Here is a 22677-nt window from a genome sequence, read left to right as displayed (position 1 = left end):
TTTATGAGGAGAGCCAATCAAACAAAAGTTGGCTTAAAGGGAAAGGAGATAAAACTTCTCAGTATAACATAATTGTTATTATTTAGTTATTTATTGCTGTTGTTATTATTGTTATTAATCATAACACCAATAACAATAATACTAATAATAATGTTTGTAAATTTTCAATAAGAAACTAAGTTTAGTGTGCAGTCCATTAGTGTCTTCACTGTGATATCAACAGCAGTCCAAGATAGGAGTGAAAGTTTTTTTTGGTGATGGCCAAAGGGGTCGTGGGAAAGCCTGTCGCCCTTCTTGTTATCATTTCTCCCAGGGTTAAGTTTCACTGCGGAATGCTGTTGAGGATGGCGGGCATTCCTTTCCCTCTGGAGGTGTTCTTCTGTGTTACTTGGACTGCTAGAGCTAAGTGTGCTAGTCTGACACTGTTTCTGTTTTATGTCTTCCTCCATACCAGCACAGGCCCGTTGTCAGACAGACACACAAATCTGAGCCCACGTTATCCACGTCTGTTAGTGCTTAGTGGAACCACCAGGTGGCAAAAAAAGCTCCTTTAACAACATTTAGGGCAACTTCAGATTCTGGGAAACACTTGACTGTGAAACACTTGAAATACTTTTTTTTTTTTTTTTCTTGAACATACATGAGATGTTTCTAACAATCTTTTGATCTTTTTTTTCAGCATGTATTCGTTCTCCGCCATCAACAATCAGAATCTGCAGTACTTGTGGGACTGGGCTCAGCATAACCTGACTATTGGCGACGGACGTCTCTTCTTCCGTCAGAACCCTAAACTCTGCATGTCTGAAATCCACATGATGTGGGATAAAACCGGCATAGCTGTAATGCCAGAGGAGGGGGATTTCCGCAACAATGGCGAAAGAGCCAGTTGTGAGTATACTTGTGTGAATTTAACAGATTGGTCAACGTTTAGTCATTCAGCTTATGTTCGCATGAACAGTATAAAATGTAATTTTAACTTTATCCATATGTCTCACTGGGGGCCCTGCTCTGTAACAACAGGTGAAAGCCATATCTTGAAATTCAAGTCCAACATCACATCAAGCCATGCAATCAATCTTACATGGGAGCGCTACCAGCCCCCGGAAAATGGAACCCTTATCAGCTTCATAGTTTACTACAAGGAGTCGTGAGTACTCATGGATACAAACAAACTATTAGCCTCTGAGCATACAGTCATATTTTGAAGAAGAATGATGGCTAAAGATAAGTTTCTTCTAAGTGTGTTTTGATTTCTTTTTTAAGTGAAGTCCATTATTTGTGTATTTTTTCCAGTCCTTTCCAGAACATCACTGAGTTTGATGGTCAGGATGGCTGTGGCTCAAATAGCTGGCACATGGTGGATGTGGATCTTCCAAAGGATAACAACAATGACCCAAATGTTAGTCTTCAGCACCTCAAGCCCTGGACTCAGTATGCTATTTTTGTGAAAGCTATCACCTTGCAAGAGAGGGATAAACACACCACTGGGGCAAAGAGTGATATTATTTACATTCGCACGCACCCATCATGTAAGTCTGACAATTACTTTTGGTTTTGGGTTCTGTTTTAAATTATTAGTGATGTGCAACTATGTAAACACATGAATAGCATAAAAAATAATGTCACAACTTTGTCCCTGTTACAGTGCCGTCTGTGCCTAAAGATGCCCGTGCATATGTTAATTCCTCAACAAAGCTGGTGGTGAAGTGGTCACCTCCACTTTTCCCCAACGGCAATCTTACTTACTACCTGGTCCGCTGGCAGCAGCAACCTGAGGATAGAGAGCTCTACCAACATAACTACTGCTCCAAAGGTCTGCACTCCTAATTCAACAAAACAATCAACGTGTCTTAAGTGTCTGACCTTTCCAACCTTTCCAACCTTTCCAGTCATTTAAAGAACAGGTGTAGTGCCAGTGGATCAAGTGAAAGAATGCTATGAAGCTGCTATAGTGAGGATCCAACATATTACAAGCACAACACAAATGCAATGTTGGTGCTAGGCTAGGCTGCTCAGTCTTTCTTGCATCGTAATTTCCTGGAAGAACTTTAGCTTGCCAAAAAAAGAAAAAGCTGGTCACCATAACGTAAAGTGGAATTCTGCCCTTCACTAAATACACTTTTGTCCTGGCTTTTGGTTTGTTGTCTCCAACAGACTTGAAGATCCCAATCTGGATCCCACCGTCAGAGCTCACAGACATGGAAGAGAACACCAAGCCCACCAAGTCAGACCTGACAGGGGCAGACAAGGCCCTGTGCTGTACTTGCCAGAAGACACAAGAAGAGAAGGACCGGGACAGGGACAACCGCATCTTCTTTAAAGTTTTTGAGAATTTTCTCCACAATGCCATCTTTCTGCCAAGGTATGTCACATCAGTGAACTCCTTATACTGTTTGCAAGCTCTGACCATTTTTTCAAGTGTAGACAGCAATTAAAGCACTGAACTTAATTGCCTTGTTGGGTCAATGTGAAGACAGAGGTAGTGGAGCGGTTTTAATGGCTCCTCTGTGGAGCTAACAAGATCTGAGCATGGTGGGTGTGGATGGACCTGATGGACGCTGAGTTGGCCCGCTGGGCCTGGCCCTTTTGTTGGGTGGAGCAGATGAAGGAGACATGCTGAGTAGGATCCAAAGCCTCCTCAGAACTCGTGTGGCTTTTTTATTGCCGTGGCAACGGTGGCACAAGGGTTGATGGGGTCTACCAGGCAGCAATTTGGGCAAAACAAACAAACCCAGGAGAGAGATGAGATTAAAGAGTCTGAAGGGCCTAGTTTGGCTACACACTAGCTGCTTATGCTTTTGTTCCCCGCAACAGGACTGACATCTGTGTTGTGTTATCTTTTAACTTGCTCGTGGCTATGTATGTTTCAGGGTTTCAGTGTTTTTCTCCCACACTTCTCAGATAGACAGATAGATTGATAGATATTCATATGTTAAAATGATAAGGTTTTTTTTTTTTTGATTGAACAGCATTGGAGTGACCTTTTCCCTTCATGGTGTTGCCATGGAATTGGATCAATATGTCTTTGGTGTAAAACTGATTTAAAAAAAAAAAAAGGCTTTTTGTTGTAATTGGACTGTTATCTATCTACACCTCCTCTTCTCTCTGACTGTGTTGATTTGTTCTAGTAGAAGTGTCTAGGAAACTGGCGGGTGGCAGGTCCCCGGCCTGCAGTGAGGAGCTCAGCCAGTGTATGCACAGACTCACCACTGTAACACAGCCAGCATTATTACAAACCACTCTAGGGAAAGGCCTTGAAAATCAGGGAGCCTTTTTTTCTTTTTTCCTTTTTCAAAAGTTCAGAGTTTAGACCAAGGGTGAAGGAAAAGAGGGTGCATGAAAACAGAAACAGAAAGAAAAGGAAATGTTTTCCATTCTGTCCTCCTCAACTCGGCACTTCACGCTACTCCTCCCCTTGCATGCTCTCTTTGTCCGAGACTTTTTTTTTCTTCTTTTTTTTCTGTAGTGAGGCAGCTGCCAGGAAATGTACAGTGAATCCATCTGGAAACTAAATGAATGAGGGAAGAGCCCCATCAGTGCTAGAAGACAAGTAGAAAATAAGGAAAGCAGACTGATTTATGGGGGGAAAGGAAGGGGCTGCCTCACAGTGAATACGTACAGACAAAGTGAAAAGGACTCCCTGAAGTTACCTCTTCTTCTGTCAGATGTTTCACCATTATCCATGATCCTGTTGTATTGTATGAGTTGCCAAGTGCTTACAATGTGCCCTGCTCACCACAGAATGAATGTGTAGTCCCAGCTTTCCTCTCTGGATTCCATTGCTTAAAGGTAGATCTTTTTTAAACAGGTGAGGTCAGGGCACTTTAGTCACTTAGTAGCTACAAAGCATTTGACAGCTAGCTGATGATTTCTTTCAGTGTTAGGCCTGCCCCGATTATTCTAATGCCATTATTGCCCATATAGCAAATTGAACCCATAAAATGTCTTTCGCCTGCTCATTTCTCTTCTTCTTGTCGGCTTCAATGAAAGGCTACTACTAGTCAGAGTGAATGAGAGTCATGCATCTTTTGTCTGTACCCTCTACCGTGCTGTCAGTTTTCACGTATGTGTGATACAGTCAGTAATAACTAAAAGGCTGGGCTTTGGTTTGCTGGACTGCAGCAGTTTTAGCCGTCAGAGAGGAATGTCGACATGCCAGTGAGACTGTCTTTCCCCACGTATTGGTCTTTGTACACTCCTCTTCCTGCAGGTCTGCTTAAACATAAAACATGTATGGCTGTAGCTTTGCTTAGTTAGCTCCTTAGTCTCAAATGGTGCTCTACAGTACTGTGCATTTCTTTACATTTTGCGAGGAAAAATGGAAATGGGTGCAGCTTTTGTTCCGTTCTTTCTCTCAAGATGATGCCGAGGTGTGGAGTCTGGGGAGGCCAATCCATGACTGATAGTGTTTCATTGTGTGTTTTTCTATCCTGGGATCACTGTCATACTTCATTGATCCATGATCACAATAAAGCTATCTATCTATCTATCTATCTATCTATCTATCTATCTATCTATCTATCCATCCATCCATCCATCCATCCATCCATCCATCCATCCATCTTGAAAAACTAAAGCTTTTGCCATCCTTAAACTTTCCAGATGGTATTGCATGGTGGCTCAAAATCAGACTTTTCCGCATTCATAATTCCATCAATTGTGACAAGATTCACAACACCACTGGCTGATATGCAGCCCCAAACCATGACAGAGCCTCCACCATATTTTACAGATGGCTGTGGACACTCACTGTACCTCTCTCCTAACCTCCTCTGTACATGTTGACCACCTGAACTAAAAATTTCAAATTTGGAAACCCTAACCCTCACTACATAAGACCTCTTGCCACTGACTTTAAATCCAGTTCAGGTTCATGGCTAATAGCTCACTGGGAATCCCCTTGTTGGTGCAAAAATACCATTTTATGCCTGTCAAACTGTGCTGTTTTTGTAGATTCAACCAAAGAATCAGGTCTTTGCTAAGCTGTCTGCTGTGTGTAGATACAGCACTGGTTCATCTCTTGAGTTAGGTGCCTTTTTTCCAATTGAATGATTCATAAAATTCCTCTGAAAATGGTCAGGAAAAGAATGAAATACCAAAGAAAAACTGAAAGACCTTCAGGAAGTCTGGAGAACTATTGCTCAAGACCACTCTTAAAGATTAGCAGAAAATCTGGCCCCTTGGAAGCAAATAAAGACTTTTGTGCAGTATTGTAGATAACAAGTAGATGACATTCTCAAGCTTCTGTGGATTTGGGGTTTCTATTCATCTTGTGGGAGGAAAAAAATAGAAAAAAGTTTATCTTAAGATTTTGAACTATTATCAGATTGAAAACAAAAACATTTTAATGGTGTTGTAGACCAAACAATTAATCTATTAATTAAGTATTAAAACAACAGCTTATTAATGAAAGTAGCTCTTAGTGGCCGCTCTAATTCTCAGCACACTCAGTGAATCATTTAGTTGAAGTTACTAGTTTTTCTGAGCTAAGCTGTATAAGCTAAAATTAAAACTCAATCACTTGTTGCTTCACTGTTTGCCGATAACTCCTAAAAAAAACAAAACAAAAAACCCTACAGCTTTCATCTTCTCAGTCACAGCGAGGGCTTTTTCCTTTATCTGTCTGTCTTACTGACCACCCTGCATCTTTCACAGGTAGACAAGATGTCCTGTGGCATCTCCTGCTGCTAACTTCATGGCTGTCATCGCCTCTTTCCTCTCAGTTATGATGATGTCCAGGTCTTGGCAGCTCCACCCATTATCATATGAACTTTGAGTGTCCATTCACTTCCAATGCTGTGTCTGGAGCCTAAACATTAGTTATCAGGGTTTAAGTTTTGGTTTGGAACCACAGGCTGTTTTACTGGAGTATGCTGGACAAAAGCGTTAATGTCTGTTTTTTGCATTTCTCTGTCAGTCTGCCCTTCACTGATCTAATGACCTAATCTGCAGAGCACAACTGGGAGCAGTAATCACGCTATACTTTCCAGGAAAGATCTTTTGTTTTGTTCAAACATTTTTTTCAGGAGTTATAAACCAATAATGACATGTTACAGTAAGATTTCCAGGACATACAATATACCTTTTGTCTTTTGCTTTCCCAGTAGTGCTCAATGGACTTAAATTATCTGTGCTACAGGTTTTTTTTATTCAGTTGTGTCTCTGTATTTCAGACCTCCAGACCGTCGACGGAGAGATGTTTTTGGCATAGCAAACAATACTCTGTTTCATGAGGGCGGTAGAGGGAATATCACTCTCAGCCCAGGGGATAACAGTACAGATGGCATTCCTCCTATCAAAGAGTACCCCTTTTCAGAAGACAAGAGCACAACAGAGTATTTAGAGATCCCCAATCTGCGGCCCTTCACCGTCTACCGTATTGATATCCATGCATGTAATGAAGAGGTGGGAAAGTGCAGCGCTGGAGCTTTCGTCTTCTCCAGGACCAGACCTGCAGGTTAGAAAAGCAATAACCTGCCTGCATTCACCTACCTGTTTCCAGTAAAGTTGGTACATACAAGGAAAGTGCACTATTTGGTTAGTCATTTTAGCCTGTATTTAACTGAATAAGGCACAGATACAAAATGACAAATGTTTGTGATTCATGAAAATGCATATTGTGATTTTTTTTTTTTTATTGTGATTTTGATGCAAGCAGCATGTTTCGGGCTAAGCCTTTCTGAAATAAAGATGGAGCGGGTTCACCACTCTGCAAAAGACTGCATGAGCAAACTGTTCACTTCTCAGCATAAATTCAAAGAGTCGTCATCGTTGACAGACAATATCTGTCAGTTTTCAACCAAATTTATGGTTTAAAATGATTGCAAAAGATTATGTTCTGTTTTTCTTTGCATTTTTCACAGCATCCCTGCTTTTTTTTTTTTTTTTTTTTTTGGTAACATGGTTGTGTGATGGAAATTGAAGTGTGGCTCCTGTGTTTTCTAGCACCTTTTCTAAAATGTGCCTGTTCCCCAGTCAAAGCAGATGACATCCCCGGAAAGGTGATTTTTGAGAGGAGTGACAAAGTTGAGGGGTGCGTGGTGCTGCACTGGCCAGAGCCTGTTATGCCCAATGGACTCATCTTGATGTATGAGATCAAGTTCCGTTTGGGTAATGAGGTGAGCTGGACTGGGGATAATTATAGGTTATTATCATAGGTCATTTGTATTTGATATCTGTATTTGTATTTTGACATCTGCTTTTTCAGGGCTATTGAAAAGCCCATAATCTATGACTAAACAGAATTTGTCCTACCCTACTGAAAAGTCTCTGTGTATGTGCAGTGGAGGATTTGTGTGTTTAAAGTGTGCACTGCACTTTTAGATTAGCTCCAAACTAGCATATCATATCATGCTCATGCACGACTTAAGACCTTTTAAGCAGATTAATGTAAAAAAAACAAAAAACTCCACCAAATTCCACACCTTAGAAAGTTAATTGAAGGCTATCAAACCTTATTCACCTGAAATAACAAACAAGAAAGCATATTTTTGATTAGACGAGAACATTAACGGTCCTGATGGTATGTTTTCTTCAAGCAGTAACCACCATATGCTCGTTTTCTTCCAGCCTGAGAAACACAGGTGTGTGTCGCGGCAGCAGTACCGCGAGCACAAAGGAGCTCGACTAACCAACCTGGGTTCGGGGAACTACTCTGCCCGTGTGCGCGCGACATCTCTAGCAGGAAACGGCTCCTGGACAGAAAGTGTTTCCTTCTATGTGCCTCCACCTAAACGTAATACACTTTTCCCTAATTACATGCAATACGGAGAAATTAAAAGTACATATGACTTGACACCATCAATCATTGCTGATTACTTTTTTTTCTCTCTTTGGTCTGGCAGGAGATGATGGTGTTACATTTTATGTGGTCATCATAATTCCCATCATTGTGACAATTCTCATCGCCAGTCTCATCACCGTCCTCTTCTATGTTAACAAAAAGAGGCAAGTATCTTTGCAGACGTGCTTTTAACACTGCCTGACAAAGTTCCTTGATTAAGCTGTTCTGCCTTGCTATGCTCATGAAGCTTAATGATCAGTGTAATGTTAATTAGCACTAATAGGTGTTGTTTTCATTAACATTCCCCTGTGGTAAAGACTAGACTTCCTCTTGAAAATTGTCTACATCATCCGCAATAAGACTTTGCCTGCAGACTAACTGAGCAGAGTCTGTGTTAACAGGAATAGTGACAGACTGGGGAATGGAGTTCTTTATGCATCAGTCAATCCAAAGTACATCAGTGCTGCTGAGAGTAAGAATGTCACATATTTGCTCTATTTTCCTTCTTTTTTTTTTTTTTTTCTTTGTTTGTTTAGTTTTTGGGTGGGGTGCTTACCTCTGATGTTGACCTGCTGTCTCTTGTGCCGCAACAGTGTATGTCCCGGATGAGTGGGAGGTGGCAAGGGAGAAGATCACTATGCATAGAGAACTGGGCCAGGGCTCCTTCGGCATGGTGTACGAAGGCATTGCAAAAGGAGTAGTGAAGGACGAACCTGAGACAAGAGTGGCCATCAAGACGGTCAATGAGTCAGCCAGCATGAGGGAACGAATTGAATTTTTGAACGAGGCCTCTGTCATGAAGGAGTTCAACTGTCACCATGTGGTAAGATGACAAAATTAGACAAAATTAATCCGCATAGATGTAGAGTCAAGTACGCTGTAGTTGTCTTTATTCTGGCAGCTGCAGCATGAGACGGCGTTCAGACTTCAGGAGATAGTGTATATTCTCTCTTTAGTGTGATCGCAGCCTCTTTAACTGCATTCAGTGGATGTGTTAATGGTTTCCCTTTGCAAGGCTGCAAGGTTGTTGTTACAACCTTTTTATTAGTCAGTGTTAAAACCACAAATGCTCGATTATTAAATTCAGTTTTGACAATTTAAATGAAGAAGGTCTTTCTGCTTGTAACCTAGTGTGCTTTTTGAGTTTGCAAGTTAGATAGAGACCTTACTACCTAGTAATTTATTAATATTGAATATACTGTGTGCTGGTCTTTATAGTTAGATTTACTAGAAACCAAACATTTTATTCTAACAAGAAATTATACAAAACTTAACAGTGAGAAGGTCTTGTGAAACTTTTCAGTCAACAGCAAATACAAAGTGATTTCAATCAGGACCACTATAATCGAAAGGAGATTATTCCTCCCATCTGCCATAATTTGCATTTGGTGGCATGGCTCTATTCTGGGGGTACTCTTGGCCTTCCACATGCATACAAAGAAAGCATGAGTTAGGGAGAACAGCAGCAAGATCAGGCAAAGAACAGAGCAGCCATCAGTCAGACAGCATGAAAAGGAGGAGCTGGGATGAAAGTAGGTTGTAAAGTGGCTTGCAGTAGGCAAGCTAAAGGAGCTTTAATAGTGGGCATCAGTAGTCTGCTTGGATCACAGCTGAACTTGACTTGTGGCCTGCCTGAAGTAACTCTATGCTCTTTTTCCCCTTTTTTTTTAGAGCTTAAAATTTTGGGTATATTCTATATTTTCTTATGTGAACAAAAACAACTTTGAAATTACGTGTAGTATATATCTTAGACACAATTTTGACTTATGAGAGTTGACCCCTCTGTGTTGTTGTGATCAATGTAGGTGCGGCTGCTTGGCGTGGTCTCTCAGGGGCAGCCAACTTTGGTGATTATGGAGCTGATGACTCGCGGAGATCTCAAGAGCCACCTGCGCTCCCTGCGCAAAGAAGTAAGCAGCTCGTCCTCGTGCACACATGCCTCTGCTCTGTTTCATACACGATTTCTAATTTTCACAATTTCTCCTGCCACACTTACACAGCGTCCACTCTTCACTTTGTTTTGCTCAACTGATTAAAGCAGAAAGGTGTAATGTGATGATTGACTGAATAGTGTTGTTCATGCGCTTTATCTTCTCATCGCCTCTTGCTCTACCATAGAACGCCACCAGCCAGGTCTTACCCCCACTCAAAAAGATGATCCAGATGGCTGGAGAAATTGCAGACGGTATGGCGTACCTAAACGCCAACAAATTTGTCCACAGAGATCTGGCAGCAAGGAACTGCATGGTAGCAGAGGACTTCACTGTGAAGATTGGAGGTAAGTCAAGTTAATATACTGCCTTCTGCCTCCCCCACTGTGTCAGCCTTGAAAAAGATTGTTTGGTTTTCAGTGAGGGACCTAAGCAATGGAGTCTTAATGTAGATGGACAGAGGGAGGGAGGAGGTGAGAGGAATAGATGAGCTCTCTGGAGCTCCCTCTCCCACACATAATGAGCGATACTTAGTGGCTTCCTCAACCTCTGCTTTCTTTTTTCTTCAGATTTTGGCATGACCAGAGATATTTATGAGACGGACTACTACCGAAAAGGAGGGAAGGGTCTGCTGCCTGTCCGCTGGATGTCTCCAGAGTCACTGAAAGATGGCGTGTTTACTACAATGTCTGATGTCTGGTACGGCTACAAATCACTCTTACATATACACAGGCCTGCATTAGACATGTATGAACCCCCCTCTAATCCAGTCAGCTGCAAAGTTTTCCAGAACCCCCCCCTCGATTATTTCTTTTGCCTTCGTCCATGTGTATACTCTAAAACAGCTCATGCTATGGCATTATAAGTGTAAAAACCTAGAGATTGTATTCTTATGATAATTTTCTACTTCACAGTTTGATTTTTTTTCCTGTCATGACTACTGTTTCCAAAATGATCCAAAGCTTTGGTTTTCTGGCTGGTTCTTTAGAAATTTCTGGCAAAACATTATAGGCCAGGAGTGTTCTTCTTTTTTCTTTTTTTTATTTACTGACAACTCTATTATTCCACTGTTTGGTAGATTCCCAGCATACAGTTCTGCCACATTTTTTTTTTTTTTTTACTACTGTTTACTAGGTCCTCTGCATGTTTGTTTCCCCAAGTGTCACGGGTTAGTCCCTAAGAGTGGGCTTAAACTGCTCCAGATGTCTTTAAATGAGAGGTTGCAGTGCCAGCACAAACCCACCTCCACATTTTGTGTACTGTATCCTCCACTTTGATGTTGTAAAGAAGTTTAGTGTAAGATAACCCTGATGTCATCATGAGTAGGTGACTTTTGTTTAGTTGGTTAAAAAAAAAAAAAGTTGTTTTTCTGCACAAAACTGTTTGAGACCCTGGTGTGCAGTATTGTAATAGGGCTTTTTTTTAAAAGTCTTTTGAGCATACTATTTGAAAATTTGGCGAGCAGAAGTAGCAGAGTAAACGAATATTGTGGTTATTGCAAGGCAGTCTGAAGTTAAACTGAAGAAATACTTTATACTGAGGTTTGTCCTGGAGTAATGAAAGCACACAATCATGTGAGCTGTGTTACAACATACCGTGCCACACGTCACGAAGTTAAAATAAGAAGCACAATAAATGCTCAGTACCAGTTCTCCAACATCATTGCCTCATTTGAATTCTAGTCCAGATTATTTAGGAATTTAAAGTTCTACTATTTAAAGCAACCTTCAACTTTTGCAGCAACTCGTGGACAGAAGTAAGCTAAATATTTCACTTAAATAATTTTACTTTATACTGCACTGACAGACTCTCGAGTTTGTCTGGAGTTGTAGCAGTCAGTCAGGTTGTTTGACATTTAGCCCCTCTAGAACATTCTTCTCTATGTAAGCTGGACATTTGTGCACATCTCAAGCACCACAGCTCTAAAACAAGCACATAAGCGTGCAATGCAGGAATGCATATGTGGGAGACACTGACTTTATACCTTATCAATTTTCTGGCAATTTTCTGAATACCTGCACTTGTTTTTTCTTGCGACCTAAATATAATTCCATACACAATGAACACAATTCAAATTGATGATGCTGTAGGATAGGCTGCTTGAGGTAAATTTTATTCCTAAGCAATAAATGATTGTGTGCTTGATTGATGATAAAAAACAACAGTTTTAAACATTTTCTGAAGTTACGCTGACAACACTGGAAAAACCATCAGATGAAAGACCAAACTATATTACATGAATGTGTTTTCTAATCTCTTGCTGCAGGTCATTTGGTGTCGTGTTGTGGGAAATCGCCACCTTAGCTGAACAGCCTTACCAGGGCATGTCCAATGAACAAGTGCTGCGCTTTGTCATGGAGGGAGGACTTTTGGACAAACCTGACAACTGCCCTGACATGCTGTAAGTCTTTTTTTTTTTTTTTTTTTTTTTTATCTGTGATCAATAAGAACAAAATTAAGTAACATCATGAATTTCAATCCTCTGGGTTTATGTTACAGCACCTTGAAGGATGTTTTATCCTACTGTTACAGCCACACACGTCTTCTGTCCTATTAATATTTTGCCCTGTTTTATTTTGAGTTGTGGTTCTGAGTGTGAAGGATATCGTGTGTATAAGTTAAGTTAGAGCCAAAATGAGGGCTGACATTAACGTCACAGGATAAATGTGGTCCGTTGACGACATGGCTTTGGTGGTCAGCTGGCAGTGAGAAGCCTGCTCACCCTTCAGCACCGGCCCATAGAAGGGATGCCACAACCAGTGTGTGAAAGATGCCCCTCATTCCTGTTACAGAGGAGTCAGGCAGGGCCTGTCTATCACCGTGGTGAATGAGAAAGATAGAAACTCATCATTAATTAACTTGTAATTAATTTATCAATCAACTGATCAATCACTTTGGCTGTTAGAGAGAAAAGAAAGCCAGAGTACAGCCTGCCTGTCAGCATGCAGTGCTGCATACATGCACTTCTCTTCTCCTCTCTGACCTCAATAAGAAGGCATTCTGTTGTCTCCCCTCCCACTCTTCACGGCTGACCTCACCTTAGAAAGAGTGCGAGTAGAAAAAAAAAGAAGCAGATCAAGTGTTATGCAGACACAAACCTTGCGTTTCTATGGCAGCGTGACTCTTTTGTCCTGATTACAGGAGTGTGTGGATTGTGTTACGGAGGTGGTGGAGTTGGGGCTTAGCCTCCCGGTCTGTGAGCAGCACACATGGAAGTCAGGCCGCTGCCGATGGTCGCCTCTGCTGTAGTGACTTAATGGAGATTTCCAGAAGACTGCCCAAGTGTAGTGAAGCCAGAGAGTTCATACAAAGACTGAATAGAAAGATACAAGAAGTGGAAGTGGGCAGGTTAACACAAAGAGGGATGAGTCATATTTGGAGAGCTTTGAATGCCTTGTCCCCGTACTGTGTTTCCTTTGTTTCTCAGGTAGCTGCAGCTCACTGATTGGATTTCCCATGTTTCTATCCAGAGTTTCCCAGAGATAAAAGTGCTCTCTTTCAGGATTGGCTGGAAATAAATGTGATTATATTAAACATAATTATCTTTCTGTGGAATATCACTTATATGCTATTATGTATCAAGGTTTTACCACATCGGGGACATTGCATGTGTGAAGTCTTTTTGTTGTTCTGGCAGGGATTCCTGTTCAGGTTTATTAAGGATTTAGCATAGATGTTTGGAGACTGCTCCACACTCACACTTGGCCTGAAATTGTGTCTGTTTCTGATTTTACCAAGCTTTGTTGGCCCCATCTCTTCTGTGAATTTTTGGCTTTATCCAGACTAGTGAAGATTTTCTTGTAATTCTCTCACTCACTGCTACATATTTGCTTGTAACCCTCATCATAGATTGGTCAGGGAAAGTCAGATTCTCTTTATTGGCCAAGTACGTTAACACCCATTAGTTTATTATACTAATTTTATTATACTTTGGGGCTATGCAGATGTCAAATTCACAGGATAATACAGACACAGACATACAGCTAAGCAAAGATATCAAACCAGCCAGAACAAATAAAGAAAATTAAAAAAAAAAAACAGACAGCTAAGGCAACTAATCGAGGCACCATCTCAATAACTCAATAGTTACTGCTCACTTGGTGAAGCTGTATTTACACAGCATATTTGGTACACTCAAATTTGAATGTGAAGTGATTCAAAAATGTATAAAAAACACACGGGGCACCACATTAAAAAAAGTGAAACAAAGCTGAGGGCTTGATTTTAAAGCAAGCAGAGTTTTAATTCAATACATATTAAGCTCATGTAATCTGTTTTGTGTTATTGACAGGTCAAATATAAGTCAGTTTAGCAAAAGCATGTGGCATGTGTGTCACGATTGGCAGGATGCTGACAAGAAGTCAGGATTTACAGTGTTTGTTTTTGCCAAGCTTGTGCACGGCAAAGGTTGGTGTCGGACGTTTTCAGCAGACAGGTTACTCTGGTGCGTCGGCCCAACTCCAAGCATTGCGTGTCTTTTCACGGGAGGTCTCTGCTGCCTGACACTTCCTGCACTTGTGCAAAACAAGTCTGCGCCACCCCCCCCTGCTGCTTCAGAGCATGAAGCGAGGCACGTGCTCAAGAAAGCTCTACCCATAATTCCTCTGTGAGGAGAGGAGCTGGCACCCAGCTGCAGAGGTTATTCTAGACGGCAAAGAGACCACTAGGAAAAACAAGAGAGAGGGAACAGCAAGAACGGAGCAGAGATGGCCGAGGTGTTTATGTCAGCGGGCCTTAGAGAGTATTCTGAGCTTGTTTGTGTATAATTGGAGTTGTGGTGTGCGGTCTAGCACCACACAAAACTGTAATAATTCTCCCGTTTATGATGTTGTTTTGACATTCCCAAAGCTTGGTTGCTGGCCTGGCACAGTAACCTTAAGTATGATTTACTGTTCTGCTGAGTACATGCTACATTTCTGATCTTACTGTATGTGTCGTAAAAATAAAATAAAACATCCAAATTTCAAAACAATTGAACTGGCATAAAAATAGTTTGCGGATTTACTCACTATATTATTGCCACTGAAAGCCATGTAGCTTGCAGCAACTTTGGAAAGCATGTACATATATTTAGTCTTTTGGCCACAGTTTTAATTGCATAATTTTATGGGACAGTATTAAAAAAAATAAGGCGTGCTCATGAAGATTACCTGCAAACAAACCTGCTTAAAATTAATGAGCAAGTACAAGCAATAAGGACAGGTGTTTATAATGATTGAATACATCTTTTTTTTTTTTTTAGAAGAAAACGTGAAACATAAAAGTTATGCACCTTTATGCTTTATGTTGGATTTCACTTTTCCTATGTTGATATCACGATCTCTGTTCTTTCTTCATAATCAGTGTAATGAACCGAATTTTAGTGCCAGAAAGTCATAAAGGGACTTGAATTTCAGTTTCTCCTGCCACCTGCTGGACATAAACAAGATGTACAGGGCCACATGCTGCGTTCATCCCTCCTGTCCATACTGGTTATAAAGTTTGCTTATATTCAGAGATAATGAACAAAATCCATACTTCTGTTTAGTTTAAGAAGTTTCAATTTGTCAGTTCAAGCTGGTATGTAGGAAATGTTTATGCAACAATTATATACTTTTAATTAAGTCTTTTATAATTTATCTTTCAGGTTTGAACTGATGAGAATGTGCTGGCAGTATAACCCTAAGATGCGTCCGTCCTTCCTGGAGATCATCAACAGCATCAAAGATGAACTGGATCCTCCCTTCAGGGAAGCGAGCTTCTTCTACAGCGAGGAAAACAAGCCGCCGGACACAGAGGAGCTGGACATGGAGGTAGAAAACATGGAGAACATTCCACTGGACCCTTCATCCGCAAGGCAGCCATCGGCTGCTGTCATTTCCTCGTCTGGGTGTACAGGAGGCATCTCCCCTCCTTCTACCCAGCAGTTATCCCCCATGCAAGGACCGAGCACTCCATTACTGGGACCTGTGTCTAACTCCCCAGTTGCCTCAGCCTTGGCATCTCCAGGACAAGCCTCGAACAAGCACTCAGGACATGTTTCGGCCAATGGGCCTGTGGTGGTGCTGCGGCCCAGTTTCGATGAGATACAACCCTATGCACACATGAATGGGGGCAGAAAGAATGAACGGGCGTTACCACTGCCCCAGTCATCAGCCTGCTGATATCAGACCCAGCCCCTCCTCCTTCCCCTTTTACACAGGGTAACACAGACCTCTCATCTATCTCTTAAGGAGGGATGGATGAGGTAAGAAATTACTTTCTTCTACTGTGTGCCAGTAGATGGTCTCTCCACTCTTAAGGTCAAGCATAAACTTGCAAAACTGAAAAATAGCACAGAGCAATTGGAGTTTGGTGGCTCAAGCTCAACACTGGGGAACTCCATCCTGCGCAGCCTGTATCTGAGTCTTTGTTACGTACAAGTCCTTCAAGAAGGAAAAGAATACAGGCGTGTATCCTGACTTACAGATTTACACATGAACTTTAAAAAAATAATAATTTTTTTTAGCATATCTGCCAGCAAAACCAACAGAAGAGCACTTTTTCCTGATGATTTCAGAGATGATGTGATGGATACTTGAGTGTGTATTTATACAAACACATGATTCTCTCCATAAAATGGTATAGCTGCATTTCTAAAATTAATTTCCATCAAAATGACATGATATATTTACATGAGCGGACTGGCTCGTGTTGTGTGAGGATTAGAAAGGTTGGACTAAGATCATTTTTTAAATTTTTAACTATTGATGTTTCTATGGGATATTATCCTGTGTAGGTCAAAATGGTAGAGGAGGGTCTAGTTTCTGCCAGACTATTGCCAAACCATGTTTTCTCTGCAGTTCCTTAAAGGTGTCCCTTCTTGCTGAAGGTTGCGGTTCAGAGTTATGTCTGTGTGGACAATAATACCAAGATTCTTTGGCTGTTTTCAGTCTTCATGCTTATCTTTAACTGCTCCTGGAGCAGTTGTGTGTAGGAGTTTGCTGCCTTCCCAATTGGTTAGCAATTATTTCTTATGTTTAAAGCAAATATACCAGAATTTACTGATTCCAGTTCAAAACTGGCGATTGGCTTACTTGTTCTTGGGCTATGTAATAAAGTTCTTCAATATTCTGTGCACACCAATCATAGGATGGCACAGTGGTGGAGTGACTAACGCTGTCGCCTCACAGAGAGAAGGTTCTGTGTTCAAATGCAGACCTTCTGTGTGGAGTTTGCATGATCTCTCTGTGCCTGTGTGGGTTCTCTCCGTGTATTCTGGCTTCTTCCCAGAGTCCAAAGACATGCATGTTAGGTTAACTGGTGATTCTAAATCACCAAAGAGCCTGTTTTAATATGTGACTTGTAGTCTAAAGTGCTTTGAGTGGTCAGTAAGACTAGAAAGGAGTTCAAGTACATTACAAACAACTGGCAGATTAATAGAAAATGACCAACCCCCCCCAAAACATTAATTGTAGCCCAATCAATTCTTTCATATAATAACATTTGAAAAGCCATCATGCTGGTGGTGCACCCTTCATCAAATTCAGCTTTCAAACATCTGAAGGAATTATGCAATTGAGTGAAGCACAGCTAACTCTGACTCACAGCCTCGGCCTATCTTTTTTTTTTTAATTTAAAGTATCAGAAGGTCACACTGCAAATCAGCAAATCACTGAACTTTATACTCTAGGAATACAACTCTGGCTCCACTTTGACTTCTTCAAACTTTTTTTCTGACATTTTCAATCGTGCATTTCATGGTACAAGCAGGAGGTGAACGTCATTCAGCGTTTAAATTAAATGGCACCAAATACAACGCAGCAGACCTGAGACAGAAATTGAGAAGCTCTTGGATCAGATTTTTGTAGCCTAGAGACAACTTTTAAGTCACAGGTGGTCTCTTTTAGAATAGTAAATAGTTTATCTACATTTCAAAACACATATAAAGGTCTTACAGTTGTATTTTTGACTGCAGGATCGTTTTTATACACTCATTGGTTTTGTCACTTTTTTAAACCTTTTTACGGTTAAAAATGTTTGCCTCTATGTCTGTACAGAACAAAGCTGCTATTTTATTCTTTTTCTCTTTTGGATGTTATATATAAAGAAATCCTTCAGGTTTGGTATTTTATGGTCTCCACTACAGTCCATTTCTAATACCCTCAAAGTCTGTTTAGAAAAATTTTAAATAAAACAACAAAAAGTTATCCCGAAAGGTTTTCTGTAACACTACATTTTGTTAATTGCCTTTTCTTTTTATGGAATGTTTCCTTCTGTATTTGTGGATGTCTATATTATTATTATTGTTATTATTATTATTATTATTATTATTATTGTTATTATTATTATTATTATTATTAATAATAATAATATTATTATTATTTGTAATTGACACCTTAGCTCAATGCGAGAGCGGAGTGTGTACTTTCTGCACCCTTTTTTTTTGTACTTGTTGTCTAGCACTGCACCTGGCAATGCCCACTAGGTGCGACTCAATCTCAGGTCAAAGTAAAGGCTTTGCTTTCTCCACACATTCTCATAATCATCCTGTACTTGCCTCACCTGATCACCCTCCTTTCCTGCCCTGATCACGTTTTGTAAAGTTAAATAGTGCCCTCTCTCCTTCCCCTCTGGCCCCTCCCTTTCTTCTAAAGCAAAACTGTATCCGTTCACCCCCCCCCCCCCCCCCCGGTGCCTCTGTTTAAAGTCAGGATAAGTTCCAATGTACAAGACAGTTACCAGATCTGGTATTTTTAACCCATCCGCTTCCTGCCTCGTTTTTGAATAAAGAGGGCTAATTAGGTTGTCTTGTTTGCCTTAATTATGCCAACCATCTTTGAACCTTTTAACATCTACTCCCCTCCCCCCCAAGCACAGTGCTACTTCTTCTGACTTATTGTTTATCATCATAACGACTGCTTCTTAAAACCAAATAAAGGATGGGTTAAAGTCCAGGGAAGGGAACACGTTTCAATGTCATGAATGGAAAAAGGTCTTAAAAAGGCTGAATACTGAAAGTGTTCTGAAGGATTTCTCCTCATGTTGCCTAGTGATCCCCCCCCCCCCCCCCCCCTTCTTTTATTTTATTTTAATTTTTTCTCTGTAGGAGTGTTATTTATTTATTTTTTTATTTTCCTTTTGTGATATCAGTTTAAATCACTGTATAAATGCCCCATGATTCATTATAAAGTTGACTTTTTTTTGTATGCATTTTCTTTGGTGTCATGACTGGGGGACTTAAAACTTTTTTTTTTTTTTTTTTCCCCTTTAAGCATATATCTACCTCACTCTTTTTAAATATATGTATGCGTATGGAAAACAAATACATCTCACTCTTTCTCATTGGTTTTTACAGAAACCTCACCTGGATAAAACCCACAGGGATCTAGATAAACCTCACAAAGTGGACAAAACGCACGAGATGGAATGCAAGTGTTGTTACGTTAGCTCAGCCCAGCGGGATATACCTATAGAAAGAAAAGGGCCGTGTGTCGCTGAAAATTGAATAGCAGCCATTAGTGCAGTGTGGTTTTAGTCTCAGTGTTAAATGTAAATGGGTATTTATGTGAGGACATCGACCTACACTGTATTTTAACCAGGTAGTTATCAGTGTTATGAGGCAGGTGCAGTAAGTGATAAGACAGGAGGCCAGGGCTCAACACCACACATTCCATCTCCAAACCTAATGTCACAACCTCAAATCCTCAAAAGACAAAAACTTTAATTTTCTCTTCTAAAATGCATTTATATAAAAGTCTAAAAAATATATATATAACATGGGAAATATTTAAAAAGGGAACCGTTTTCTTCACCTCCAACAAAATGATTTGACCTGCGGCCTGCGATGCTGCAAGTATACGGCGCAACTCCACTTCTCACTTTATTCCAAACAAACAGATGGCATTCGCTTTTTCAAAAAAACAAACAAAAAAACTACATTCAGTAGATAGATCAATACTGTGAATGTAACAGGGATAGTTCTGTATTTTCTACAAGATGGAGAAAGCAGCGACTCCACCTCCTACACATTTCTAACTACTGTAGGAGCTCCTAAATGAATGATTTCAATGTTGGAATCAAAGGAGCAGTAAAACAGTGTCATTCTGTACCCTTGTAAACTCTTTGTTGTTACGTGAATGTCATTTCCTCCCCATCCAAGTCTACCTGCTGAATGCCATGACATTCTGGCTCTTAATGTTCATTTCCACTACCGTTATTGGTGTGACTCCCTCAATGACCATTTTCGGTCATTTTCAGTCAAATCTGCACGCCTTATTCTGGCCTGTTGTACTGCTACTTAAAATAATGCTGCTGGTTCAAGTCACCTCAGTGGATCTTATTTTGTCACCAAAAAAAAAGAAAAGAAAGAAGGAGAGAACAAATGCGAATGGTGGCAAAGTAGCTTTTACATCTCAAAGCGTCTCATTAAAAACCTCAGTGCTACTTTTTACTCATGGTGGCTACTCGGCAAGCGTTATCTCAGTGCAAGGGCTTGTGGGCTGGGAGTATTAGATCATTTGCATTCATTTGTTCATTCAGATATCCAAAAGCAATAAAAAATGGGATCACGAATAGGCAACCAGGTAACTTCTAATGTGAAATTTGGGTGCTCAGTTAAAGTTCTTCTAAACCATATTCATGTGTGATTTAAGGTAACATAAAAAGAAAACAGTCTGATCGCTGCTTAATATCACAATGGCATAAAAATCACCACTGACAAGCAAACAACTTAGGTAGTTACTTAACATATCTATGCATTTATGTTTCTTTTCTTTTTTTCTTTTTTTTTTTTTGGTTTGGCTGTATCATAATATATGTCAACTTTCCAGTTCTGGGAGTAGACACTGACCTGTTCTGAGGCAAATAGCTATTGAATAACTAGTTACAGTTAGATCACAAACCTGTCAAAGCTACAGCATTTACGATAAACACGTGGACATATTTAGGACAGGGATGTTGCGTAGATTACGGGTAGTCACGGTGAAGAGTAATCATGGTTAGAAAAAGATGATAGTTTACAGCTTCATGCTCTAGTTTTTGCATTACCTTAGGGTTAACAGCATAAATATACACTACAGTTTAATCATTTTCATCATTTCAATTCTTCAGAATGTTCTTCATGCAAATGTCAGGTTTATGGATGATGCACCAGTGCATTCAAACTGCAATAATAAGTTTGAGGTTCACCATCATCGCACCTCTGTTTTTAATGATTTGCATTCCTATACCTTCTAAGGGGGCCTTGGTCTACTACTATTACTTTATTATGATGCTTTCACGAAATCTGTGTGTTCATTACTTGATTGGGGAAAGAAATAATCAAAAAAAAAATCACTAGACTGTCTTCTTTCAAGCTCTGTATCTGAGGCCTCAAAGTTTTTCAAACCTATAGCTGAGGTGGTGTATTTTTTAAAACACCTTCTTCAAATATGTATCTGAAAATTTCTTGTATTTTCTTTTTTTTTTTTTTTTTTTTGCTGAAATTTTGAATAAATAAATGAATGAGAACTATGAATGCTGACTGTATTTCATTCCCCATTCACACCATTCAGATATGTGTGTGGTTTTAAATATCTACTAGATGAAGATCTACCTCAGTGAAAAGGGGGCTCTCTTGTTTTTGAAGGCTCCTCCAGCTGTTCCAGCATGGCCTGAATAAGGGCCTGTAGCAGGGGCACCAGTCTGTCAGCTGAGGCCAGGCTGCCAGATGAAGGTACATGGATGAGGGCTGCTCTCCCTTGACCATGATACAGTGAGCAGTAATATGCAAAATCACACAGGTACCTACAAGACAACACAAACCATTATCTCATGTTCTTGAGTGTCTCTTGGTGGTGCAGGAACGTGCGCCTACCTGCCAGCATCTCTTGAATAAATCACATCCATCCCCGCTCGTCTGAAGTGCTTGGAGACTGCTCTCATGTTAATGACCGAGTCCAGCTTCTGTGGCCCTCCTTCGATGCAGCTGTGACTCTCTGGACAGAAGCCGCAGACATCTCGGTCTCTGTAGTCACTGTTCTTCCCTGTTTGCTCCAAAATCACCACGCTGGAGCCTCTGGCCAAACCCAGATGTACAGCAAACTGAAGTAAACACACATAAATGCAGAGTGAGTTATTCACCTTGTCTTATGTGGCACGTTTTTTTTTTTTTTTTTAATGGGATTTATTTATTATTCATTTTTCATAGTTGTAAGAAACTGAATAAACATTTTGGAAATCTGTTGACTAAATTCTAAATTAATAGTTGACTACAAGTGACCAGGCGCATCTCAGTTTATTTTTACCTTTGGGTTAAGAGTGCGCCAGAGTTCACCAACAATTTGCTGGGTTTTCAAATAACTCACTGGCACCTCCTTCACGTGAACAGCAACTTTCTCTCCAAGTCCAATCAACTTCAACCCCTGCAATCATTTTAAAAGTTAGTTATTTTCAGCCGCAGCGCCTCGAAGTCAGCCAGTGGCACTGATCGTTTGGTGGGTTTCAAACAGTACCTGGGCGGCTTCCCAGCTGGGGTTCGTCAAGAACTGTCGGAAAGGTCCGAAACCTTATAAATAGATCGAAAATTGCAGTTCAAAATAAAGGCCGGTCTGGAGCGATCGTGGAGGTTATGAGCATTTACAATTTACCTGTAACGACCACAGTTTCGCTTTTATTCATAATGAAGCCAAGTTTGCACCCCCTGCGACGGAAGACAGTTGACGTATTTCATGTAGAGATATTTTAGCTGTAGCTACTCATTTACTGTCCGCTTGGGGGCGCGCTCCTCTGTTAAATGTGAAGCCCCTGTGGAAGTGATGCATTCAGGCGTCTCAAGGAAGTTATGCCATCCACTTTTACTCATATGGCCTACTCACAATATTAGTTACCTGCAAACAGAGTTCTTTATGACAACAAGCAAATAACAAAGGCAAATAAAAGTGAAAAAGTACAAGCTCTGAAATGTACTCACAGTAAGAAAGTAAAAGTAGCTCTCTGGAGGATATTTCTTTCTATTTTTTTTGC

At 40.5% G+C, this 22677-nt stretch overlaps 2 protein-coding genes across 2 annotated transcripts in view; one reads left to right on the top strand and one right to left on the bottom strand.

Annotated features, from left to right (window-relative positions):
- igf1ra (insulin-like growth factor 1a receptor) overlaps positions 1-21110 on the top strand; it is a 74929-nt gene extending 53819 nt beyond the window's left edge. The window contains exons 6-21 of the mRNA XM_030732557.1: positions 680-888; positions 1021-1147; positions 1294-1529; positions 1646-1813; positions 2155-2362; positions 6174-6457; positions 6976-7118; positions 7570-7735; positions 7845-7947; positions 8185-8255; positions 8377-8606; positions 9589-9693; positions 9902-10061; positions 10284-10413; positions 11981-12115; positions 15341-21110. Coding sequence (XP_030588417.1) covers positions 680-888; positions 1021-1147; positions 1294-1529; positions 1646-1813; positions 2155-2362; positions 6174-6457; positions 6976-7118; positions 7570-7735; positions 7845-7947; positions 8185-8255; positions 8377-8606; positions 9589-9693; positions 9902-10061; positions 10284-10413; positions 11981-12115; positions 15341-15857 — 2992 coding nt within the window. The 3' untranslated portion in view covers positions 15858-21110. The remainder of the gene's footprint in view (positions 1-679; positions 889-1020; positions 1148-1293; positions 1530-1645; positions 1814-2154; positions 2363-6173; positions 6458-6975; positions 7119-7569; positions 7736-7844; positions 7948-8184; positions 8256-8376; positions 8607-9588; positions 9694-9901; positions 10062-10283; positions 10414-11980; positions 12116-15340) is intronic.
- LOC115782380 (pyroglutamyl-peptidase 1) lies at positions 12931-22332 on the bottom strand. The gene is given in 8 exon segments (XM_075074380.1): positions 12931-13027; positions 16224-16232; positions 16833-16845; positions 21254-21459; positions 21530-21756; positions 21960-22076; positions 22167-22219; positions 22302-22332. Coding segments are annotated over 8 exon segments (753 nt in total).
- Between the last annotated feature and the right edge of the window lie 345 nt (positions 22333-22677).

Source organism: Archocentrus centrarchus, chromosome 6 (assembly GCF_007364275.1).
Source record: "Archocentrus centrarchus isolate MPI-CPG fArcCen1 chromosome 6, fArcCen1, whole genome shotgun sequence".
NCBI classification, from domain to species: Eukaryota; Metazoa; Chordata; class Actinopteri; order Cichliformes; family Cichlidae; genus Archocentrus; species Archocentrus centrarchus.
The sequence above is the reverse complement of the archived record's forward strand: the minus strand, read 5'-3'. Positions and strand labels throughout refer to the sequence as shown.